Source organism: Chelonoidis abingdonii, chromosome 24, assembly GCF_003597395.2.
Source record: "Chelonoidis abingdonii isolate Lonesome George chromosome 24, CheloAbing_2.0, whole genome shotgun sequence".
Classification (NCBI taxonomy): domain Eukaryota; kingdom Metazoa; phylum Chordata; order Testudines; family Testudinidae; genus Chelonoidis; species Chelonoidis abingdonii.
The window spans coordinates 21,165,132-21,189,985 of record NC_133792.1 but is presented as its reverse complement, the minus strand read 5'-3'; the positions used below and the strand labels follow the sequence as shown (position 1 = coordinate 21,189,985).

At 45.1% G+C, this 24,854-nt stretch overlaps 1 protein-coding gene across 2 annotated transcripts; it reads right to left on the bottom strand.

The window, feature by feature from the left end:
- Positions 1 to 4,881: 4,881 nt before the first annotated feature.
- Positions 4,882 to 22,551, bottom strand: LOC116817476 (protein CutA homolog). Of its 2 annotated transcripts, none has more exons than XM_032767653.2 (6): positions 22,373 to 22,551; positions 19,724 to 19,872; positions 12,333 to 12,392; positions 8,828 to 8,873; positions 7,792 to 7,841; positions 4,882 to 6,041 (listed from the first exon to the last, which is right to left on the bottom strand). In XM_032767653.2, the coding sequence occupies exons 1-6, from the start codon at positions 22,454 to 22,456 to the stop codon at positions 5,939 to 5,941; spliced, it is 492 nt and encodes a 163-aa protein (XP_032623544.1). In that variant the 5' UTR covers positions 22,457 to 22,551; the 3' UTR covers positions 4,882 to 5,938. The 2 variants fall into 2 exon arrangements, with proteins under 2 accessions (XP_032623544.1, XP_074916552.1); XM_075060451.1 differs by lacking the exon at positions 22,373 to 22,551 and adding an exon at positions 22,090 to 22,366.
- Between the last annotated feature and the right edge of the window lie 2,303 nt (positions 22,552 to 24,854).

The following is a 24,854-nucleotide window of genomic DNA, read 5'->3' as shown; positions in this document are numbered from 1 at the left end:
GAGTTGGGTCAATACCCATCACCTTTCAGAGGTGAGTGAAAGAGACAAGACCCTGACTCTGCCATTAGCTCTGCCTCACTTGTCAACTTCAGTAGGTTCTGCCTGCATGGAGCTTATAAGTGATATGGGGATTAGCATCTAAGATCTTAAATCAGTAACAGAATAGATGTGCATGCTGAAATTGCATGCAACTCACCTTGAGAAGACAGTAGCGGAAAGTCAGTTCCTCCTTTACTTACCTGCCAAGACCTGAAACTCCCACTGACTTCAGTGAGTGTGCCCGAGAGCGGTTTGCAGAGCTGGGGTCCAGGGGCTCAGGCTTGGCTTAGAGCAGTGTGAGGGACACAGCTCCCTGTTCTGCTCTGCGTGTTGGTGGAGTGATCGGCTGATGCGCAGTGAATGAATCCTGATCTTGCCAGGTGGGTCTTTTCTGTTCATCTCTCAATTGTGTTTCTTCCCTTTGGAAGCCGCAGAATGGGCAGAATAGGCAGCGCAGTGACACCAAGTCCTCAGAAAGCCATTGCACATTTCAGGAATGTCTTTGCCCCAGTGTGCTGCAGGTGGAAGCTTCTTATTTTAGGCTCTGCAAACCAGCCAACCAATCTTCCCCACTCCTGCAGCTGTTCCAGAGAGGGGAATGTGGAGCCTTTAAAAATGCTTTGTCCCCAAGGATGTGTTGCATTAGTTCTAATAGATCTTATAACGATTCTGTGCACCTTCTAAAGATTTATGATGTCAAGTTGCTGCTTTTAATAACCAACTTTTGTTATATTCAAGTTGTAATTAATATGTCTGATGTACAATTAAAAAGTCTTTTTTAACATCACCAGCTCTTTTATCATGTCCATTATTAATCGTGTAGTTGTGAAACCTAGAAACTGGGCCATACTGAGCATGACTTGATGGGTTCTCTGTCTGGCTTATGGGGAGTGGCAGCTTGTATGTCTCTGGGATTCTGAGGCTGGCCACCAGTGTAACCTACCGTGAAAGGCAACTGCAGAGTTGAGGTGCAGACTGGCACTTTTCAGCAGGCTTCCGCTCACTTTCCTCCAGGGGCATGTTGCATTGGAAGGCTGAAGTGCCTAGTTCTGAGAAGATGCAGGGCTGCTGAATATGGGACAAGGCCAGAAGGTATCTTCCCGGACCTGTCCCTGCTGGAGATCCTGCACGTCCCTCTGAGCCTTTTGAGCCCTTTCTGCCTTGCATCCAGTGTGTGGATCAGCCCTGTTCCAGAGAACGCCCCCTTTGAAGTCCATCAGTATCATTCCCCTCCTCGAAGGATCACCGCATGGTACTGGCACTTGCTCCCCAGTCCTGTGTAGCAATGCAGAATGGGCTGCCCTTACAGAGCCTGTTACCAGGTCAATGTGGTTTAATTTAGGCTGGATACCCTCTCCCACAGAAACCTTTAGGAGGTGACATGGGGGTGGTGGGGGGAGGGAGGAAACCTTTCCTCTAGTTCTGTCTGGGGAGTGGGGTCAGTCCTGCAGGAGAAGCAAGGAGCCCCACCCCAAAACCCTGCAGCTCTCAGGGATCCATTGGAGGCACCGAGCCAACCACACAGACGTCCTCTGTTTCTTAGGGGGAAGGCTCCTTTTACTGCTACCATTGCTCCACTGAAATGCACTTACCTATGGAGCTAAGACCCTCCTTTGCTTTTTTGAGGTATTTAGTTGGCTGGTTCATGAATTTTCTCTATATTCCCACTCAGGAAACTTTTTATTTTGGAGCTAAGCGGGTGTGTGAAGGGAGCATATCTGCAAGCTATATATACTGCTTAGAGGAATTACTTCCTCAACAGTGACATGCTGCCATCTCTGGGTGAAATGCATAAATTGCACAACTGTTCAGGCTAGGAGATAAAGAATACTAATATCCAGTTTATTCTACAGCGGGTATTGAGGGAGCCAGAATGTAATAACCAGTTTATTCTAGCAATAAACAGCTGATTTAACCTAGGGTTAATCCTATTGTGGCGATAAAAGTAGCTAGAATTTTTTTTTTCATATAGCGTTTTAAAAAGTCTCCCTGTAATTGCAGCCCACCGCTCACGAATACAGACTTTTGAAATAAAAATAGTAAACCAGAGTCCAACAGACACAAGCAGAGGGATTAGGAAACCTGATGGTACTCGCACTGGAATTTGGCTAGGACACTAGGGCTACAACAAAAAGGGTTGCAGGCTCTTTAATTACAAGTGGTCAGGACCTTGGTTTTATGATTCATCGGAATAGCGGCAGCCCTGCTGTCTCACTATCACTATGAGGGCACATTGACTCAGAGGATGGAGTCCCACCTGTTGAGTTCCCAGCACTGGTCCCTGGAGCGCCAAGGGATTCTTGGCAGTTCTGTGGCCCAGCCTGACCCTGCTTAGCCGTGTGAAATCTGACAGGATTCCAGTCACACAAGGGGCTGTCGCCAGTATTACTAAATCTGGTGTTTTAATTTGCTGTTCATGTAATTTCTAGCTGCAAAACAAAGGGCAGGGTGGAAAGACCTGGTTCTCAGCTTGGGGAAATTCTATGTTTATACTTAACAATGACATCGCATATCCTCTTAAAGGAAATAAAAGCCCTGTTTCCTTGCGGTGTGTGAGCTAGAACTCTGTCAGCTGATGAAAAGGAGCAGATTAGAGATGCATTTTTTCCTATCCTGGATTATCATACAGTATCATGCATACTTTATGTAGGCAGCATTGTGGAGTTGAGGCCTCTGATTTACAGCAGCACTTATGTGCTTTGTATTGTAACAGGGTTAGCCTGCATAGCTCTGGTCCAAGAGGCTAAGAAATGTGAAAAATCCTTTAAACTGGACCCTTAGGCAAGAGGAGCTTCAAGGGAGCACTGAACTGTACGGAGCTGAGGTATTTTAACTATTAAAGCACTAGCATTTCACTCGGAGTTTAAAGAAGGTAAAGAGTGTAAATCAAAGTAGGCTTGCACCCAGGAGCTGGGGAGACAGAATTACTCCAGTTTATTTCAGACAGTTCTGTGCTTTTCTTTAACATGTACCTCGAGCACGGGGCAGAGGGTGCCTCTTCACAGAGCAGGGAAGTCGTTCTGTCCTGGGCCGCTGGCTTGACAGCCCTGGAATCTGACATCCTCACTGGCTTTAGAACAGGGGCAGGAGAGGTAGCAGCAATCAGGGCCTCTTGTTCTGCTGGTGCCTTGATCCTGAACTGCTCAATCTCCATAGTCCAGTGCCTCCTTGACACGCTGTGAAGCTGGCATGCCAGGCTCACGCTCACCTTTCAGCTTTCTCAGGTGAGGCTAGTGCTCCCCTAGGCATGTGAAGGATCCTAGGGGGGCAGCTGCCTGAATGTGCCATGAGCTCTTTCACTAGTCGCTGCAAAGCTCCTAGATCAGCTAAGTGCCCCAAAGCGTTTTCTCACAGTCAGATTATTAAATGACTCACCCGTTAAAATCTCCCTGCCCTAGGACATTTCATTTCACTATCAAATTCTGAGGCAATTTTCAGGGTTCACAATACAAATCTGACCAGGTGTAGACAGACTTTTTTTTCTTTGGCTGTGATGTCAAACAGCGATCCTGCCCATGTGCTCATTAAAGAGCTAATGGCTCCTTTTCTGCAGGCACGGGGGTGTTCTCCACATGTTCTGCCAATATCCTACTAATTACATTTAGCACTGGAACATTCATGGCACCTAACAAATAAGTTGATACTAGAAAATGAAGGGACCTGGCCAATCTGCCCTTCAGCCTCACTAATAAATCTCTTTCCCATTTGCTGGTTGCTGACATTTATTCTGAAAATTAGCTTTAATTCCACAGCTTAGCACATCCAGTGCCCATTTAAAACCACAGCAAATTTCCAGAGAAATTGTGAGTGACGCCAGTAGGTAGGAGCGGCTGCAGGTGATAACGAGCACGGGAAGCGTGACATCACCCCTCCTGTACACATCTCTCATTGAATTTCAAACCGTGCAAGTTTCCTCCCCTGACTTGTTCTCATATGTTTTTGGCTTCAAGGGAGTGAAACCCACTTTACTCCGGCTCTGAGCGGGGGATGGTTCTCCTCCAGTGTCCAGGGCCTGGCTTCATGTCAAGTGCTCTTGGACTGGCAGATGCACGCAGCGGTGGTTCCAGTAGTCAGGCATTCTCCAGCGCTGCATCCTTTGTCTCAGCCCTGACAGCATCTGCCAAGTAGTTCCAGCAAGGCCAGCCCTGGTCCGGCTCCCTTAAGGTTAATCTGATTTTAAACACAGCTTCAAGTGACCCTTTCTGCTCCCATTACTGACCCCTTCCCCTTCCTATTGGCCCCTTGCTCCCACCCCACAGCATGCCGACGTCTCTGTGTGTTAGCTGTATACTTTACATTCAGGGAAGGGACATCAACTGACACATGCAAAGTGTCACCCACCCGCAGCACTATGGGCCTGAGCCAAAGCCCCCTGATGCCAAGGGAGAGACTCTCATTGGCTTCACTCTGCTTTAGATCAGGCTCCGCGTGAATTAATAAATCACAGGCAGAACTGTCCAATGGGAGCAAGAACAGGTCCAGGCTGTAGTTATAACCTACGCCCAACGTTTTGGCAGTACAATGGCCGAAAGTCCTAGTCCTTCTCAAAGGGAACCCTCTTTCCTGGTGGCTTCACCGCAAATATTGGCCCACATACTCGAGGGCAGAGTGTGCTGAAGAATACACCCTCCACCCCACATTCCCAGGAAGATCAATGCCAGAGCACGACTGCCCCTCTCAGCCCAACTGGCCTTTTCATAACCACAAAAGTCTAAGAGCAAACCAGGCATCAGGAGTAAGAAACACATCTGTTTATTAACATCTTGGACACATCAATTACTACATAGTGTTCCGTAATTTATGTGATAATAAAATAAATCTATTAAAAGCCTGTGCCTCTGTCTGCAGTGTTACATGCTGCCAAGGGAGAAAGCGTTTGCTTCAGCCAGAGGGAAGCTTTTGTTTGGACCAGGTTTGTCTCCTTAGCCTGGCACTGTTGTGCAGCATGGCACAGGCCCTCACTGGATCCCTACTGCCTTTAGGCATTGCTGTATGCTCTGGGGAGCATTAACTGTTTGTGCTCTTCCCAGAAGCAATGGGTTATTGTCAGCTGCATCCCCCAGCCCAGCTTCTTCCCCACCCCAGTGGGTCCTCATTTGTGCTGCCTGGGATCCTTTCACAAATGCTCAGCAGGCAGCACTCTGAATGGCTGGCTCTGCTGCCTTGTCAGGATGCAAAGCAACATGTTGCTGCAAACAGTGCCACACAGCAGGAGATGATATGATCTGATGCATCAGGGGACGTTTTGCTGCATCCTGATTTACGTTTATTTGGGCAGGTGGGACAGAGGGCTGGGCAGGACCTTCCCCATCTTTGGTTCCGCCACTTTGCAGCAACCCTTCTTCAGGAGGCAGACAGACCAGCGGTCACCCCAGCTCACTGTCACTGGGGTTGCACATGCTTCCTCTGCAGTGCAGCCAACTCCTGAAAGCCAGTGGACTCGAACTCTGGTCTTTCTCCATGGACTGTGTTGCTGGGGTCTATCCTGTGCATTTTCACCCTGTGGTCCTAAAAATAGCCATAGCATCTCCCTAGGAGCTCACATCCCATCGCACACACCTTTGCAAACCCTGCTGTTCACAACTTGGGAACTATTCTTGGACAACTTGTGCCCTTTCTCCCCTTCAGGCTCCATTTACGATGTGCTGCTAAATGCTCAGTAGAATGTAGGTTTACACAAACAAGGCGTGTCCATTAAACTGTATTTCAAGTAGGAGTCAAATTTCAAATCCCAGGTGCTTGTGCTACCAACATTCCCTTGGGGTTTTATTGTCCTTCCGTATGTATGCACCAGTCCCACCTGCAGTGAGAGAAGACTACAGCGCCAAAGCAAATGTCCTCTATGCCTGGCAGGAAGGAAATGCTGGGTATGTCTGGGGGACAGAATGGTGCAGGCCAGCTAGTCATCGGGGACACCTTCTTCAATCCATTTTAAATAGAGGGGGTTTCCTTGGTCTATAGGCAGGCTGATAAATTCAGGAATCTCAAAGGGATGCATGGATCTAAAATGGAAAACACACACAGCCCCCCAATGGGAGTGGATCATTTCTGCTGTAGGAACAAGCTCAATCTTATTTACAGCCCCAAGAAATGAGGAGCTTTCAGTTCACAGGAGCACTTTTCCAGAAGGGCCTCCAGGGCTCTGCCTCTGACTTCAAAGCAGTTCTGTGGCCCTTCTCTTCAGATCATGTAGATTCAAAATCCATGAGTTTTTCGCTCTGAGTTTGGGGTTTAAGTGAACACAGCGTCACAGGGTGGCTGGCCCTTTAAATGAAGATGGTCCAGCTCCTTTATGCCAGTACAGCTGTTGCCAGATTGACCAATTAAGTGAATGGGGCAGCACCCGTGGGAGGTCCCTGATGGAAGCTATGGGAAGGGGGTAGCAGGTGGGCTACCTGTGGAGAGGTTTTCCAAATGGTATCTCCAAACCAGAAGAAAGGCCAGAGGGCTGGAAGGACTGAAGGCAGGAGAGCAGCAGAGGGAGTTGCTTGCTAGCTTCCAAACTGAAGCCAAGGGCCAGAGAAGGCTGAAGGCAGGCAACCAGTGGAGCGGCTGATGTCTGCATGCTGGGGAGCTGGAAGCAGAGGAGGCTGAGGGCCAGGGGAGCAATGGAAGGGCCTACCTGTGACTGTTCTGAGATGAGCCGTTAAGGGAACCAGGGAGTGGTGGATGCTCCCCTGATGAAAAGGAACTGCCAGCATAGAAGCTGAGGGAGGGTGGGCTCCTGCTGGGAGGACTGGGATGTCCTCACTGGCAGGACAGGACTGAAGAAGAGGCTGGTGTGGTGGAAGATGCTGGGCTGTGGTATGTGTTACACTGGTGAGCTAGGTGTTGGGGGATTCTAGGGACTATATGCAGTGGGTGTGATAAATGGATGTGTTTTGGGATGGATTATTTGCACTATGTTTTGTAACAAACCAGCCTCAGGGAGGTAAGAGAGTCTGTTGCAGAGCCCCCAAAAGGGAAGTGAGATCGTACCCTGGTGTTTGGGCACCCAGCCGCATGGGGCTGCTCAGAGGTGAGAGGGAATCATTTACACACAGAAATTGCTAGACTGGATCAGACCAGTGGCCCTTCTAGCCTGGCAGCCTGTCTCCAACCATGGCCAGTACCAGATGCTTCAGAGAAAGAAGCCAGAAACCCTGAAGTAGACAATCATAGGATCACCTGTTTTAAGAGAGAGTTTCCTTCTTACCCTCCATTGTTAAAGGCTGACTTAATCCCTGAAGCATCAGGGTTGATATCCTTTCCAAATCTCTTATTTATTTACTATGATGACTCTAGATATTCTTGTTATCCATATAATTGGATCTTGATAATTCAATGATATCTTGTGACAGTGAGTTCCACAGGCTAATTGTTCATGTTGTGAGAAAAATATTTCCTTCAAAGGTATGACTAAGACCAAACCACTCTGTTTCACCTAGCTTTGCACTGATTCCATGAATTCCCTGTGGCTACAACACAAAAGCTGAAGTTCCATCCATGTTGGTGACCCTTAGAGACTTTTTTGAGGTATGTGGTCTCAATTTCAACCAGAAACCAGCTGGACTTTACCTAGTTCTTCATTTTAGTGTAAGGTTTGAATTGATATGAGATCTGTGATATTTGGCACCTGCAGAAGCAGTCAAGTCACTAAATGACTACACATGGGTGCTGGGAGGAAGCAACTGTGCCCTCTGACTGGTTGAGTTAGAGGTGGCAAATTTAGTCTAGGGGGAAAATATCATTTGCAACAGGCAGGAGCCTCACCTGATGTAGTCCGATAATTCATTTATTTTTGACGTCCTGGTTTTCACTAACTGTAAAAGAAAAAGAGATGATATAAAGAGAAATATAGTCTGGGACAGCGGAATTGTTCTCACATGATTCTTCTTCACTAGTGCTGACAGCATCTACTTTAGTTCTCTTGAGGGAATTAAGGTCACTTAGGAAGTCTCATGGCAATATTATGGCATATGCAAATTATTCAAGTAACTCTGAGCTAGAGTCCCATGGGAGATGTCTGAAATACACTAGCACCGTCTGCAGCAGAATGTCTGGCAAATCATTTAATCTCTTTGTACTTCAGTTACTCATCTGAGAGACAGTGTGGCCTAGGGATAGAGAACTGGAATGGAGACTTTGGTTCTGTTCCCAGCTTTTTTTCCACTGGCCTGCTGGGTGACCTTGAACAAGTCACTTCACTGCTCTGTGCCTCAGTTTCCCATCTGTAAAATGGGGATAATGACAATTACTTCCTTTTGTAGAGTGCTTTGAGATCTCCTGATGAATTATTAAAGAGCTCAGTGTTGTTTGTAGAACAGGGAGAGGAATAATTCCCCTGCCTTGTCTGTTTAGACTGTAAACTCTTCAGAGGAGGGACTCGATCATTCTATGCATGTGGAAAGTGCCCAGCACAATAGGGCTGGTGCTTCTAGCCCGAACATGCAAGAAAAATGCTGGACTGACAGCCCTGCTGAGTAAAGTAAATGTTTCCCCTTCCTTGCCTGCTGCTGTGAATGGAACCTTCCCAAAGTGAGAGCCCAGCCTACTGTGGCTCAATGAGGCCAGCATCTCTCTGCTGGGGCTTTCTGTGATGTGGACCCGTGTCTTCAAGGAACTGGAGAGAGAACCTCCGAATCCATTTCAAGCAGTCTCAGATGGTACCAACTCTTGGCCACTACTGCCCTGAGCTGGAGCCGTCCCTGCAAATCCTCATAATTGAATTAATCATAGGTGAGTGTCAGAAACGGGGCCCCTCTTAGAAACGTGTCTCTCTACTACATACACAGGACCGGACACTTACTAGAAGTATTTCAGTGGCTTCTTCTATTTCCCCTTTCCAAAAATACCTAAATTTAAAAGAAGAAGAAGAAGAAAGAAATAAATACAGTAAATGCCTGCAGCCCCATTTATACTGGCTCGTCATGAAAATCCATTAAAGACATTGAAGTGCTTTGAGATCTGCTGAAGGAAAGTAAGAGCTAGGTATTATTACTGTTTGAATTTCGCCTGTTCAGTGCATGCTACAAGGTCACATTTCCTTATTTCGTTCTGTGTTGTTCTAGAAATGTCATGTTTTCTAATCACTTGCTGTGGATTTGACTGAGCAGGTGGAGTCACAAACCTGACAGATTGCTGGCTAAACGCTTTCTCTCATGCTCAGTAAGGCCCAGGTCCAGCACAGGTGGACCCCTGCATCCATGAGGTCAGTGGTACTCTATGCTGGTGCAGGGGTCTGCCCACACAGAGCACATTGCAAGTTTGGGAACAAAGTCTGGCTGTTTGGACACAGGAGAGAATGAACGCCTTGGATGACATTTATGGGCAAAGCAGCTCGCTTCCCAAGCACACTAAGGGGCTTTATAAGCACGTACGAAGAGTACCGTGTTCAGGGGTAGATTGTCTGCCTGAGCCATGTGCCTGCAGAGCGAGGATAAATCTGGCAGCCGGTTGCTGATCCGAGCTGGAAAAGCCGAGCGTGGGGAGAGTCACTGAGGTACAAGGCGACTGGCAGCATTTTAAATTACTGCCATGTCAGAACCCCCATGGGATGTGACAGTCTTGAGGGCAATCACTGCATTTATGAAGAACGAACATTTATCGCCCTAGAAAATGCCCAGCTGCTTGCCTGGGGCTAGGTCTACACAGAGTAGATGAGGGAGCGTCTGTATATTGGAGTGTCTGGAGCTACCATGGGTCAGGATTGAGGTGCCTCAGCAGAACTGGGTGGGGGCAAGATTAAGAGAGGAGTCTGAATGAGTCGGCAGAGCTATGCTGGGGTGTGGACCAGCAAGGGAACAGCAAAGTGTGTTGCCAGGGCTGTTTGGGGGCCCAGGACTGGAATAACAGGGGATGCTACAGGTCAGCAGCTCTGTGTACTGCAGATTGCATGGCACCTGCCCATGCTAACCAGGGCAGTATCAGTGTTTCTTTTAGGAAATCTAGAAAGGAAGTAAAATGATTGCTTGATAGCTGGCAGAACCCTACACATTGGCAGCTGGGGAATAACTCTCTGCAGAAATGGCTTTCACCTGGAACCATGTAACTGATCCCAGCCCCACTTCTTTCTCACTAACTCACAACAAGCAAATCTCCTTGATCACACTTGTGCCCTGTTAGAACAATTCTCCTGGCAGAATGCCACCATCATGCCATTCATGTGCCCGGAGCCAGAGGCCAGAAGTCATCTGGAGGCATCAGAGTGGCTAGTGAGCAGCAGCTAGGGCTCAAATGGCCTGGGAAGGAGGAGGCTAAAACAGCTGTGTGCGCATAAGTGTAACCAGGATCCAGCCTTAACACGGATTATCATACACCGCTCCAAAAACAGAGAGGAGCTATTCATAGAATCATAGAACTGGAAGGGATCTCAAGAGGTCATCTAGTCCAGTCCCCTGCACTCATGGCAGGACTAAGTATTATCTAGACCATCCCTGACAGGTGTTTGTCCAACCTGCTCTTAAAAATCCCCAATGATGGAAATTCCACCACCTCTTTAGGCAATTTATTCCAGTGCTTAACTCACCCTGACAGTTAGGAAGTTTTCCCTAATGTTCGACCTAAACCTCCCTTGCTGCAATTTAAGCCCATTGCTTCTTGTCCTGTCCTCGGAGATTAAAGAAGAACATTTTTCTCCCTCCTCCTTGTACAACTTTTACATACTGAAAACTTTTCTCATATCCCTCTCAGTCTTACTCGTCTCCAGACTAAACAAACCAATTTTTCAATCTTCTCCCATAGCTCTGTTTCCTAGACTTTTAATCATTTGGTTGTTCTTCTCTGGACTCACTCTAATTTTCCACATCTTCCCTGAAATGTGGTGCCCAGAACTGGACACAATACTCCAGTGAGGCTTAGTCAGCACGGAGTAGAGTGGAAGAATTACTTTGTGTCCTGCTTACAACACCCTGCAATACAATCCAGAATGATATTTGCTTTTTCTTAACAGAGTTACACTGTTGACTCATATTTAGCTTGTGATCCACTATGACCCAATCCCTTTCCGCAGTGCTCTTCCTAGGCAGTCATTTCCATTTTGTATGTGTGCAACTGATTGTCCCTTCGTAAGTGGAGTACTTTGCATTTGTTCTTATTGAATTTCATCCTATTTACTGCAGACATTTCTCTAGTTTGTCCAGATCATTTCGAATTTTAATCCTGTCCTCCAAAGCACTTGCAACTCCTCCCAGCTTGGTATCATCCGCAAACTTTATAAGTGTATTCTCTCAGTGTATTACCTAAATCACTGATGAAGATATTGAACAGAACTGGACCCAGAACTGATCCCCTTTGTAGGATGGTTTTGTAGGAGTTGAGTTCAATGGCATCACCCTGATTGAGAGTGCCCAGAGAGAGATCCAAGTAGGAGACTCCTCCTGAGATGGGGCAGGTGAACACAGGGCTATTGAGGGATCAGTGGAGTGGGAGAAATGTTAGATAATTGCACTGCTTGGACCAGCTCTGCTTGGGGTGCAATTGTTCAGCTCTACCAGTCAGGTTAGGAAAGGGTGGGTAGGGCCCCAGATAGATTTGGGGCTGGTGGGGAGCTGTGTGGTGCACGCAGGGCCTGACCCAGAGCCCACAGAAGTCTGCCTTGGAGTGGATGGCTTCATTGGGCTTTAGGGCAGGCCCTTGGAGAGGAAGGATGGTTCAGTGGCTCAGGCACTGGAAATGGAAGATCTTTGTGCTAGTCCTGGCTCTGTGTGTGTGGCCAGGTGCTAGTCACAACACCTTTCCATGCCTCGGTTCCCCAGCTGTGCAATGAGGTTATTAATATGTCCTGAGCATCATTCATTAATGGCAAGGTTTCCGATCTGTGGGTGGAAAGTCCAGGATGCCCGTAAGTATTATTCCTGTTTCCATATTCCAGGGCCAAAGACTGCTCCTTCCTACCGTATGAAGATATCAATTAATTTTATAAGTTTAGGTCTCATGAAAGAAATAACCCACATTAAATCATGGTGAAAGAGGCTAAAATCCTCTTTGCGAAGATTTCTATTCCTAAGTAACCAATAAACAAATGGCTACAGGCGGGCATGTCTACCATCCACTCCCTATTCTTAATATGCTTAATGCACTGTGGCAGTACAGGGGTCACTCTTATAATCTCCCTGTCTAGCAATCGGAAAGCAGTGCAGCCTTCTACAAATAAATTGGTCTCCCGATTGCATGGTTTCATTGGCCTAATCCTGAGAGGTGCAGAGCCAGTTGTGGGTGCTCCAGCACCTCTTGGGTTTACTATTCCTGGCTTAGGCTTCCATTTGCAGACAAGCATTTGTATGTCCTTTCAAGGAACATTCAGTGCAACTCACATAGATGAGGCCTTCGGCAGGATATTCACGCAGGCAGCCAGCTTTTCATCCATAATGGCCCTAAACAGAACAGACAAGGTGAGTTTGTAAATAAACTGTACGTCCTCCACTCCCAGCACCCTCCTCCACCTTGTGCTGTGAAGTTAACCTTGAGCTGTTTCCTCCAGTGACAAGCCTTGACATCTGAGGCAGGATTAATCAGTTTCCAGCTGAGATTAGCTCAGCGTCTCCTACTGGCTCAGCCAGGGGGAGGGTCCCTCCAGGTTGCTGCTGATAGACCCTGAAGGTCCCAGTATCTGTGCTGGCCGGTGGTACTATGCAGGACTCATAGGAATGGATGGAAGTCTCAAATGCTAGCTAATGAAACCTTGCACCATCCCCATGGTGTATCAGTCTTATCCCCATTTTACAAGTGGAGAAACTGAGGCTGAGATTAAGAATTGGAGCTGGGATGAGGACAAAGGAGTCCCTGACTCCCAGTCATAAACTGACATCATAAGACTCCGCTTCTTGCATGCACAGCAGACTAGAAATCATTGAATGTACTAAAAGTTTAACAACCTCAGCCTTTTCGTACCAGAAAGTTATTAGCAACCGGAAACCCAAATCCATCCTCTCCTGAAAACTTCTCCTTTGGTTGTGGACGAGTTCGTTATTGCAGGGCTGCCAGTGCATTATATCTGGGCTGCCAGCAGAAGTGAGCACAGAAGCAATTGTGGGGCAGGGTAGGAAGAGGGCTAGGAGTACTAGGTCAAAGGTTGTGCCTACCAACCTCACCAGTGTCTCAATGCTTTTGGAGAGACCGTCGAGCTTGTTTCTTTTGCACCCTCTGCCCCCAAAATTGTGTTCAAAGTTCTTTGAAGGCACGGCCCTGTTAGGCTTGTAATTTGTTTTTCTGTAACTCTGGCCTGTGTTTTGTACCGAACGCTATGGCAATGAAAACATTAAGCTCCTAGCAATTACACTTGGGTCAAAAATATGACCTCGAAATTCCAGACAAGGAGTTAGGAGTGAACAGAGAATGAAAGAATAAATCCACCCAGCTGCAGGAATTAACCCTCAGTGGGTTTGATGGTTAAATCAACCCTGATGTTTGTACACTATTAGTTACTTCAAACAAAATAAAACTGCTTCTTCAAATCACTTAGTAAGATAAGACAGTATGACCTTGACCTAAATAGTAAAACTGAGTCAGTTTCAGCCATTCAATGGATCGCGTCATTTCCCCCCTTCTGAGATACTCTATGTTGTGTGAGATTCAGGCACTGCATGGCTAAAAACTCAGTTTCTTGGGCCACTTGCTCATAGTCTCTCCCATATGTTCCATTGGGGAAGAGGTCAGATTAATTGACTATCCCGTGGGGCATGGCTCCACTCCCACCATCACCCACGGCTCCCTCAGAAGCTGTGCTACCATACTAGCTTTGGCGGTGGCTGCACCCAACCCATTCCTCCAGGAGTTGGGAACCAGCCTAGACTGCACTCTGGCGTCTTGCCTCCCCGGTGCCCGATGCTGTGCCATGGAGGGGATTTCCCAGCATCTGTGGGAAGAAGGCAATGGAGCTGCTTTTCTCCCCCTCCATGGGAATGTCCCTTTTCCTTCCTGCTACTAGAGGAGAGGCCAGTATGTGGTCCTGCATTGTGGCACGGAGAATAGTAACAAGCTGCCTTCCTTGTCTCATGGATCTGGCTGCGGAATGTGTAGACAGACAAAGCAGGTCTAATAATAAAGATGTGAAAAGAAGCTTATGAGAATCCAAATGAGAAAGCAGGCTATCTAAATAGCTTTGCTTTATGGGTTAGGTGCCAGATTTGAACCTGTTACATAATTGCATACTGGTACCGTGGACTGGATGTCGACAGCTGACATGAGTTAGTTACCGTCTGTGCTGATTGAGGTTGCATCTGGGGCAGGTCACCCTGTGATGTTAAACAGTCCTCAATCTACATGTGGTATTTTCACAGCTTGTGACATGAAATCCTCTTTTAAGGATAAAAGATTCACTAGATGATATAGTTTGTTTCATAATCCCTCCTAGGCTATATTTTAATATGGATGTAAGGGTGGTATTTTACTACATAACATGGGACAGTTTTCAAAAGATGCAGCTGATTGCTATAATAATGCTTAGCCCTGTTCTCCTCAAGGTGCTTTAAAAACACTAATTAATCCTCTTAACCAGTTAAAGTAGGTAAGAATTTATCCTCCCCATCTCAAATTTACAGAGGGGGAAGCTGGCCCTGAGAGATTACATGACATACCCTAAACCACCCAGGCAGACGCTATTAGAGCTGGAATTAGAACCGAGGAGTTCCTGGGAACTACTTCTGTATTCAGGTGACACCTCTAAAATGGGTGACCATCTCCCAGTAAGCCATATTGCTTTTGTGGAGTCCTCTTCAATAATGCTGAAGGCTAATGTTAGCTTTCCTCTAATGAGGAATGTCCCCTGGATTGCAAAAAATCTCTTTTAAGACAAAAGAGAGAGACAATCTTTGTGCAAGATTTTATATTTCACTTTGTTGCATCAATCAGTTGGCCAGCAGAGGGAGCACAATTAACAAATATTATCCCTGACACAAGGAAGGATGTAAACAACAAAGCAAAGGTATATTGACTTATGTGCCAAAATAAACTGGAGCAGGAAAGTGAAAATCTATTTTTGCCATACGAAAAAGGAAAAACTGGAGGGCAAGGTCTGTACCAGCCTTCTAACAGAAAATTGCAAATAGCAGAGAAAGCATAAGAAGAAGAAACTTCTGATGCTGTCCCTTTAAGGAAACTATTTATGTCCCTCCTGCAGAGAGTTGATCCAGAATTCTTGCTACAAATTAGCAGGTCAGAAATTGGTCCCTGAGGAGCGCTGACTATGACAGGGAATGCAATATAACTTCTTGTGAAACGGTATCCATTAGGGAGCCATTTAAACTGTGGCTCATGCACATCAAATGTTTAATGTTCAGTACTTATGCATCCATAAGTAGCCACAAAAAGCTTTTCTAGGCAATAACCTGTCTCCAGACAGCATGACACAATTTTTCATGCTTGATTTTCACAATTGCTGGTGAATGTTTAAGTGGTGGTGACTGGCACAAACCAAGAACATTTGGAGATGGAAACATTTCAGAAGAGAAAAGGCATTTAAAAATGCATGTTACGTAGCAAAATGATTTGCTTCTTTACCAACACCTCTCCCGCCCCCCCCCCCCCAAATTAGCTATCCAAAGGCTTAGGTTCCAGCTTTAAAGTGGATCATTCTAGTTGCAAATGTGTTGCTTAGTCAAGTGTAGTTACTTGAAAATCTGATTACTGCTTAAAAGAAAACACGTTACACTTTCTATAGACCCTACATATAAACTAAGCTGTGCACATGTGCTGCCATTGGGAAGAGCCGGACACAGCGCTAGCTCTTTGAATCTATATTTCTTTGCTGTTAAACCAGGTTAAGGTTTGAACACAAACAAAGATTTTGTATCTGAATTATGGGCCTGATCCAAGCCCCAGGGGTCGGTCTTTAACTTCAAGGGGCTTTGGTTCAGGCCGCCTTCTAGCTGGCGTATTTTCTAGCAGTAAAAATGCTACATTTACAGTGATCTAGACGTCATTTTTGTCTCCTACAGGTATTATATTAAACTCTAGCTTGTATTTTGGTAGCACTACTATTACATTAGCACTGTCCCATCTGTCTGACACCCTGAGGGACACAGAACAAAGCTTAATGGCAAAAGCTGACAGTGACGGCAATCCCTGGAAAGGAGCAGTTTCTGGAGCAAACTTGTTTGGCAGCTTGCCTGGAAGAGGGAAAAATACAGCACAGAAGCATGAGGACATGGTGACATTAACACTTCAGCAGGAACAGATTCTGAGCTCAGGATTTTAATGGCGGAAAGCCAAGCCAGCTAGCCCCTTGCAACTGATAGGAAGCAATTCCCAGTTTGATGGCTGCAACATGTCCAGACATTCCAAGTCCTGTGTTTCTATTTTAAAAGAGAGATGAGTGAGTGGCTGGTTCTGTAATTACTGAAAGAGACTCCTTACTGAAAGGCAAATGACAATAATCACTCAGATATTTTCATTTCAGATTACTACCAGATAACTAGGAAAACATACTTTTAACTGGAATTAAATTGAGAGGAAAACTGTATCAACCATGCACACCACCTCAGCATGCAGGGGATGGAGAAAGAAGTAATATTAGGGGAAACCACTGTCTTCAGATTCAGTGATGTACATACATGCTCTTACTTTCAACTGTAAACCCCTAGTACTTGTAACATAATCTATACAGCTGCTGAGAAAATACAGATTTTCCCCATGGAAAATATCAACTTTTTATTGCAAACTTGAACATTTGTGACCCAAAACAGCCAACAATTAAACCAAAAATGTTCAGGATTTTGTTTTTTTTGTCAAAAACTTTTTTTTTTTTTTGAGGAAAGCAGATATTTCCCGGGGAAATTTTCACTTTGTCAAACCCAGTTTGCCATCAAGAAATGTTTTGACAGGAAACTTTCAACGAGTCCTAATGATCTACTAGAGGTGTGAGAGTTCAGGAGGAAAATCAGACTTAATTTTTTTCTAAAAGTCTTGGGTCTGAGATTAAGGTCAACAGGGATTGCAGACGTGAGACACGATCAGAACCGCATCAAGAATGTGGTTGATATATTACATGAAAAAAGTTATCAAATTGATGCAGGTGAAGCATGTCAGATTGAGAGCCCTGGAGACTGCAGCCCTCTGTTAATCCACACAACAGGCAAAGTACTAGGATAACAAATAAAAGGGACATAAACTTTCAGGCTGCCATGACCACTAACTGATTGGAAGCAAGGAAGGAACATCACCTATGAGCAGGTTATGAGAATCCTTCTACCTTCCTCCGAAGCAGCCAGTATTGGCCACTGTGGGAGACAGAGTGCTCGGCTGTATGGATCCTGGGTCTGATCCTGTAATGCAATTCCTATGTGAAGGGGACTGTTCTCTAAAGAGTAGCAACAGTGTCCTATGCATTTTACCAATGAGCAGGAGGTCACTGCTGTGCAGAGCTTATAATAATCACTTAATTCTGAGATGTTGTGAGACTTCAAGTTTTTAAAGCACCATAGACGTGTAAAGTACAATTCCTGGGATATTGTTTGGTGTCATTCCCTCCCCCCTCCCAATGAACTGAGATCTATGAAACACATGGACCCTGGGGGAAATGCACATATTAATAACAAGATGAAGATGGATGGCTGAAAATGGCTGTAAACTTCATGATGGCTTTGGGCTGGATATTTCATGTGTATTTCTATGTCCCAGGATTAACACACATTTGTCTTCATACTCTAGACAGATTAAATATGAAATAAGGAGAAAAGTAAAGAAAAAGACTGCACAGATACAAGGCAAAACTGGGGGCTGATGGAATATTCAGGTACCACCCAGTCTTATCTTAATAAAAGATAATGATTAGCCTGAAATATTTTTAGTTTAGATTGTTTGTGAGGTCACCTCCAGACTGCTTCAGGGCCTGATCCTGCCCTCTGAACCTCCAAAACTCAACTTCCCAAATCAGGCACAGGCAAAATCTCCATTTTGTAAAGACTGGGAGACTTTACTAAGTATCAATTTTAATAGCAATGCAGGTCACTCAGGTTATAACTTGCTCTAACTGGTGTGCCTCCAAACTGTATTTGTTTACAGCTAAGCAGTCCTCGAAATCTGAAACCCTTTCCTGCCTTTACAAACACCAAAGAAAATACCTGCAAGCGGAGTCTGGGAATAAGTACCTCAGTGAGCAATCTAGGAGAAAGATAAAGACATCCATACTAGCAGCTAATGGGTTTTGGAAAATCAACTTTTATCCACAGAGCTAGTTGCTACAACCCATTATCACTTAATCCAAATTCCTCTGAGCTCAATTTTAATTCATTAATACCAAGAAAAATGTTAGCAAAATACATGTTAATCTCAGCAATGAGCATTAACTGCAGGGAGTTATTTATTTCATCTCCCTTCCCTGGAAGAGAAGGCACAAAAGACAGAAAATGTTTGCAGAGCTGCCAGTGTGAAGCATTTTCAGAGACTAAATGGTCTTCTCACTAGTAATGCACAGTTATTCTTTTTTTTCATACACATCAAGTGGTAAGGCACTTGATACAGTTGCAGTATTAATGGTGACACAAAATGCCTTTTAGTAGCCCATTGTTTCCTGAATAGCTGTTTGGGAACACTCTGTTATTAGGGCAGAGAGGCAGAGTTTTTGGCAAGCAGAGAGTTAGCAGGGAATAGAGCTCATAAGAGGTGTTGCAGGAAACTTAACGGTCCACTATAAACATTTCCAGTATTCTGAACAGAGCAGCTATTTAGCCATGTAGCTAGGAATCTGTGAAGTGTTCATCATACAAATCTACTGCACATCAAAAATAAAAAAAGATCTAGATGTATTTGAAGCCCTTGCAAAATGCATTAGAGTAGGGAGGGATATTGAGTGGCAGATTTTGTCTCTCCCCCCACCCTCCCTTTTTTTGGCCTGGTTTTCTTTTCTTTATTTTATCTATTTTAGGCTTTTATACTGCCACCCCTCATTGTAGCATCTGGGCACTTTCTACATAAAGTCAATAGCAATAGCAAAGTCCCCAGTGGACTTCATAGGAGCCTCTGACACTTAACCCTTTCCAGGGTAGAATCTCTGCTTGGGCTATTTTTTGTTGGTTTCTGTTTTGGGTTGGTTGGTTTACTGTTACAGGATTTTTTTTTCTGGAGGAGTGTTTGGATAGTTGGGGGTCAGTGTTGTAAGTGTCATTCTTGCTATGGTGATAATGCTTTTTGAAAGAGAAAAGTTTGGCAACATTTCCTCAATGTGGTCATGCTCTGGATTCACCTAATCTCACCTGAAAGTTTGTTCATAGCCAGATTCCCTTGACTCAGAATGATTTGCCCTCCACCCTCATGCACTGCTGCTGAGCTTTGTGACCTGCATTGTCTCAAAGAAGTTCAGCTGTCATGGTAGTTGCTAGAGCCAGGAATTGTCTTGAGAATTAGGACTAAGGCCTTAAACTGGCATCTGAAAGAGATTGGGAGCCAGTGCAGGAATTTGAGAAGAGGCTTGATGTGCTCACATTAGCCTAGGCCTTGAAGGAGGCAGGCAGCTGCATTCTGTACCAGCTAGATAGATTTTTATTTTTGGTACAATTTTCCTTTAGAAGGTTGAGTTCCTACACTACGGAGCTGTTTGCGGGAGAGAGTTAATACGTGAGTGGGAGAGAAAGTGTGTGTCATGTGGAGAGAATGGGAGCAACCCTCCTCCTTAGAAATAACTACTGTAAATGAAACAAACAACCCATTACTTCATGACAGCCAGGCTTTGAATTATTCATGCACAACAACAATGAAAGTGACACCATACCTTGCAATATCCTTTGCAACTTGTTCATTGGGACAGTTAATGAAAGCAATGGAATGGGTTCCTGAGATATAGCTGCCAGTGACTGCAGAGTGCAGCTGAAGACCTAGACTCTTCAGCACTGGGTACATCAGTAAAGACAGAGTTATTACCTATAGAATGCAAAATACAACAGTGAGAATGCCAGGTCAAGTGTGTCCTTCAAATTTAGGTTGTATTTTAAAGAAACTCCAAGTGTTTACAGTATGTACGAGCCAAGAAGAAAGTCTTCATTCTTTGTGTTGCCATTATTACAATAAAGCTTATTATTTTAGTTCAGAGAAACAATGTTTAAAACAAATAACAATTCCCCAGTAGTGGGTTCAATCCAACATTAGAGCAGAGGGTTTAGTGCATAAATAGGTCAGTTTTGGAGTCTGGGGCCACCTGCTTCAGCAAGCATCATGCTCAAAATGTGCATGTACAAAAACATCCACTGTACAACCGTAAAAAACATTTATAATTTTTTTTTAAAACTAGAATTGTAAAGTACTTCATTGGTGGGATAAATGGCATTCCATCCATTAAACAAAACCAAGAACAAGCTGAACAGACCGTCAGTATAAACTATAATTTCAGACTTGATACTGAAGGGAAGTAAAGCTGTAAGAGTGAGCCCTTAATATACAAATAAGATAAAAACGTATCATTTGGTGGCTGATCAGACAGTTTGTTTTATGCACAGTAGAGATTGAAGATAATCAGATTTTTATGCAAGCCTGGTATCCAATGTATTGCTAAAGGAATTTCTGCCTTTCTGTCTCCACTATGGACAAGTACAGAAAAACATATTTACAGAAGGAAATCATAAATCACTCACACAATATTTGCATACTATGTTTGTTATAGGCACTGATTTAAAAGCACCAAAACTGAAACCAAACAGTCTCCACTGTTATCTCAGCTGTGTATTTAATTTTGTGGGTCAAATTCATCCCTGGAATAACTACATCTGATTAGAGAGCTACTCCATGGGTGAATTTGGTTGCGTGCATGCTAAGGTTAAAGGAACATTGACAACTTACATTTAACTCAAAACAGAGTTAAATGTAAAAAACGTGTATTTGCCAGAGTAGAGCAGTGCTTCTATTCCCCTTATTAGGGGTGATACATATGCTCCCTTCTGTTCAGCATGGCAATCATGAACCTTCATGAAAGTTATATGTGCATCCCTTGAGGCTGTACCAGCAAGCAACATTTGTAAATAAAGAGTAATACAATATTTACAACCCTCCTGTTTTTTCCCCGACAAGTGAGAAATCTGATGCAACAATGCAATCGTTGTTTCCTCAGGGTTGTCCAAGAAGTGAAGGTGAAATTGGATTGCAAATTTTGGATTTCTGGGTTATCTGGATACACCCAGAGCTGTCCATATTTAAAGTGACTTAGATTTCAAAAACCACCATCGAGGGATCCTAAATTCAGTGAGATCACTGAAAAATATGCAGTTTTGTTGGTGCTGTGTTGGTCCCAGGATATTAAAGAGACAAGGGGGTGAGGCAACTTCTGTTGGTGAGAGACCAGCTTTTGAGCTACACAGTGCTCTTCTTCAGGTTTGTGTAGCTCGAAAACTTGTCCCTCTCAAGTTGGTCCAATAAATGATATTACCTCCCCCACCTTATCTCTCTAATATCCTGGGACCAACGGGGCTACACCAACGTGCTATACAGTCACTGAAAAATGTGAGGCTGGAAAGTGATGGTCAAATCCAGGACATTTGCAATTTTGCAAAATCTCACCACTTAGGTTTTGCAAAACAAAATCTAGGACTGGTTTTGGATTCGGGTTTGAAATCCCTGTATTCAATGTTTTTGGTAAACAACTCTAGTGCTGATGCATCGCTAAACAAAACCATCATGGCAGCCTTGAGTTGAGCAAGGATTTCTCAACACTAGTGAAAGAAACTTTTTTTAATCGCCTTCCGATCAAACGAGAAGTCTGAAAATGTCCACAAGGGAATATTTGTCATATGTGTGTTTCTTCTCTCAGATCAATTTTTTGGAAGTCCCTCCCCCCCGCCCTCCAATCTCTACCTCTGCATCTCCGTAATCACCCACCGGATTAGATGTCTGGGCATCAGGAATTGATCTATATACAGACTGGCATGGCCACGGGTCTTTTTTCTAAACACTGAAAGCCTAAGTTGTCTTGGGATCTGTATTGTTCCAAGATAGGGAATTTTGTATTCTAAGTGCATCTTTGCAGCTTTCCCACAGCCAGGGAGAAGTTTGCTGGAAAATGCACTCAACTGTGTGCAATTAGTGTCCGGAAAAGTGAACCTGTTGTGAAGTTACCCAGGAAAACGGGAAGGAATATACTGCCTTGTTGACCCTCTGCTCTGCAGCATGCGGGGAGTTGAACGGGAGTGGGGAGGGTGTTCAGATGAGATGCCGCTTTTGCCCACAGATTCATCTTCCCCGAAGCAGCTCCCCCGGCCTCCTTGCCTGCCATACGGGGCAGCTGCGTGCCCCAGGGACCAGCGGAAACGATCATTCAAGGTGAAATCGCCTTGCCCCAGACACTGTCCCGCACAGGATCTGCAACCTGCCTGCGGCCACAGGGCTCGCAGCCTGCAGGGTTCACAGCCTGTTGCAATGAAGGGCTCAGTCTTACCAGCAGCAAAGTGAAGCATCCCGGACGGGAGCAGCCCTGGGCAGCCGGCAGCTGGCAGCGCTGAGTTAGCCAGTCCATCTTCATCCTGCAGGCCCCTCCTAGTCCAGGGCCAAGGCTGGGGCCGCCAGCCCGTCCCTCCACCCGGCCAGCCTCAGCCCAGAGCGCTGCTGGGGCCAGTGGCGGCGGGTCTGGCTGGGAGGGGTGTTCGCAGTGGACACGGAAACGCCTCCTGCTGCTGCTGCCAGGAGGGGCTGGTATCCGGCTCGTGCTACCTGCTGCCCAGCTGGGCCAGGCGAGGGCACAGAGCAGGAACCGCTCTCAGGCAGCCCGAAGTTAGAGCTGGGATTTGCTCCCTTGCAGGAAAGGATCATGTGCTGCCCAGCCTATTCCTCACTTTGCAGAATGCATTACAGTGCTCCCCCGCTCCCCCGGGAAAACTGGACACTGTGTGGGGCTAGGCTGAGGGCCCCCGCTCCCTGTCTGCCCCTCACCTGAGCTCTGCCTCCCCCACTCAGCGGGGATGGCATCACTGCCACCTTCACCCCCTGTTCCTCTGCACTCCACTTTTGTGACAAAAGGACATTTGTCCTGGTTGATCAAGCTAACAAGAGCAGACAGGACAAATGCCCAGTTTTGCTAAAAAGCTGGGATGGCCTGGGCAGGGTTTTTAAAAGGGACTGTCCCGGGAGGTGAGCTAGGGGCCGCTGGCTCAGGGAATGGTACTGAGGCTGCACTGGGAGATGTACATTGCCATTCTTAGACACAGAAGAATCTGATTACGGGGGAAGCGTTTGATCTGTAGTTTTAGGGACAGATCACTAATCGTTGGTCATTGGAGACTCCACAGTACTTTCTCTTAGTCCTGGCTATATTCCATGCTGAGAAAAGACATTCTGGCCCTTTAAAAATTACCTTCTGTAGGTTATGTGAGTCATGCTATTGGCTTCATTGACTTCATTGACACTATTCAGGAGTAAATCAATCAGGGTTTGGATAATTAATTAATCCTCAAAACACCCTATAATGTAGGCAAGTATTATTATTATTCCATTTAAAAGATGAGGAACTTGACACTGACCTTCACTGACTTGGCCAAAGCCTATGATGTCCATCACTGTGATATCTGAATGTGAGTAAAACTAGGATGTTTTTAGCTCCTGCCTCCCAGAATAAGGTACTTGAATGTGAAGAAAAAAATGTGCTGAAAGTGCACAAAACTAAGACGCATTTTAAAAGAAAGTCTTCCTAGCTTTTAATTACAGCTTTGCCTGTTAACAACCCTGTAGGTTTTAAAAGTGATTTCCGGATTAACAATCTCATACACTGTGTATCTGCAAGGTTTCAGTCAGTTGGGACAACACATTTAGCCTGAATAGTTCCATGTTTATCTCTAGCCAGCTTCACTTTCTCCTTCCGATGCACAAGTGTCAGAAAGTGTTTTGGATTTTATGTTGCAAGGGACTGCTTTACATTAATTTTTTTTTAAAAGTAATTGAATTTGATTTATTTTAAACCTTTCTAATAGTTGGCTCTGTAAAACTTTTTTTCTTAAACACAAAGCTTAATGGCAGAAGCATGTAGTTGTGGCTAAATGGCAGGAAGTAAGATCTGAGTTCTCCCAGCTCTGCCACTGAATTGCTGGGTGACCTTGGGCAAGTCACTTAACCTCTGTGCGGTGTTTTCTCCGTCTGTACAATGGAGTGTTCTGGGGCTTAATTCATGAATATTTTAAAGCATTTTGACATCCTCAGCAGGTGCTATAAAAGTGCAAAGTAGTATTAGGCATTTTAGGACTAAAACTTTTTGACAATGTCCCTTTAAGAATTTAACTGTACATAAATAGGGACATGTATCCCACGAAGTGGGTATTCACCCACAAAAGCTCATGCTCCAATATGTCTGTTAGTCTATAAGGTGCCACGGGACTCTTTGCTGCTTTTACAGATCCAGACTAATACAGCTACGCCTCTGATACATGAATAGAGACAGCCATACTATCTCAAACTCTCACTGCATTATGTTACTGTCAGGTCTCTCAAGCTACTAGAAAATGTATTAATCAGCAGAGCATTGCAAACTTATTAGCACAGCAGTCTAAGTCTAGCTTTAGACCAACCTTTCTACAATTATAGTACTGCTAACTATCTCATTCCCAGGCATAGGATGAAGGCCAAATTACCCTGCTACTGTTAGTGACCTTTTAGAGATATTTACTATCATAGATCATTCAGAACCCTTTACAAAATGGAAATGTTCAGGTATCTGCTAAGCTTCATTTGCCTGGTCTATTCCTTGTAGATTGAAAGACAACACATTTTCTTCTTACACTGATCTCCCCTTCAGGCACAGACCATCCTCAGCACAACAGAACTGTCAGACTTACACTGCACAGATGTGATAAGGGAGTGTGGAGAGCCCCTATAAGGAAAGTCTATACTGCACATCACTTTGCAATGCTGCCTAGGACAAGCTAGGCCAATGG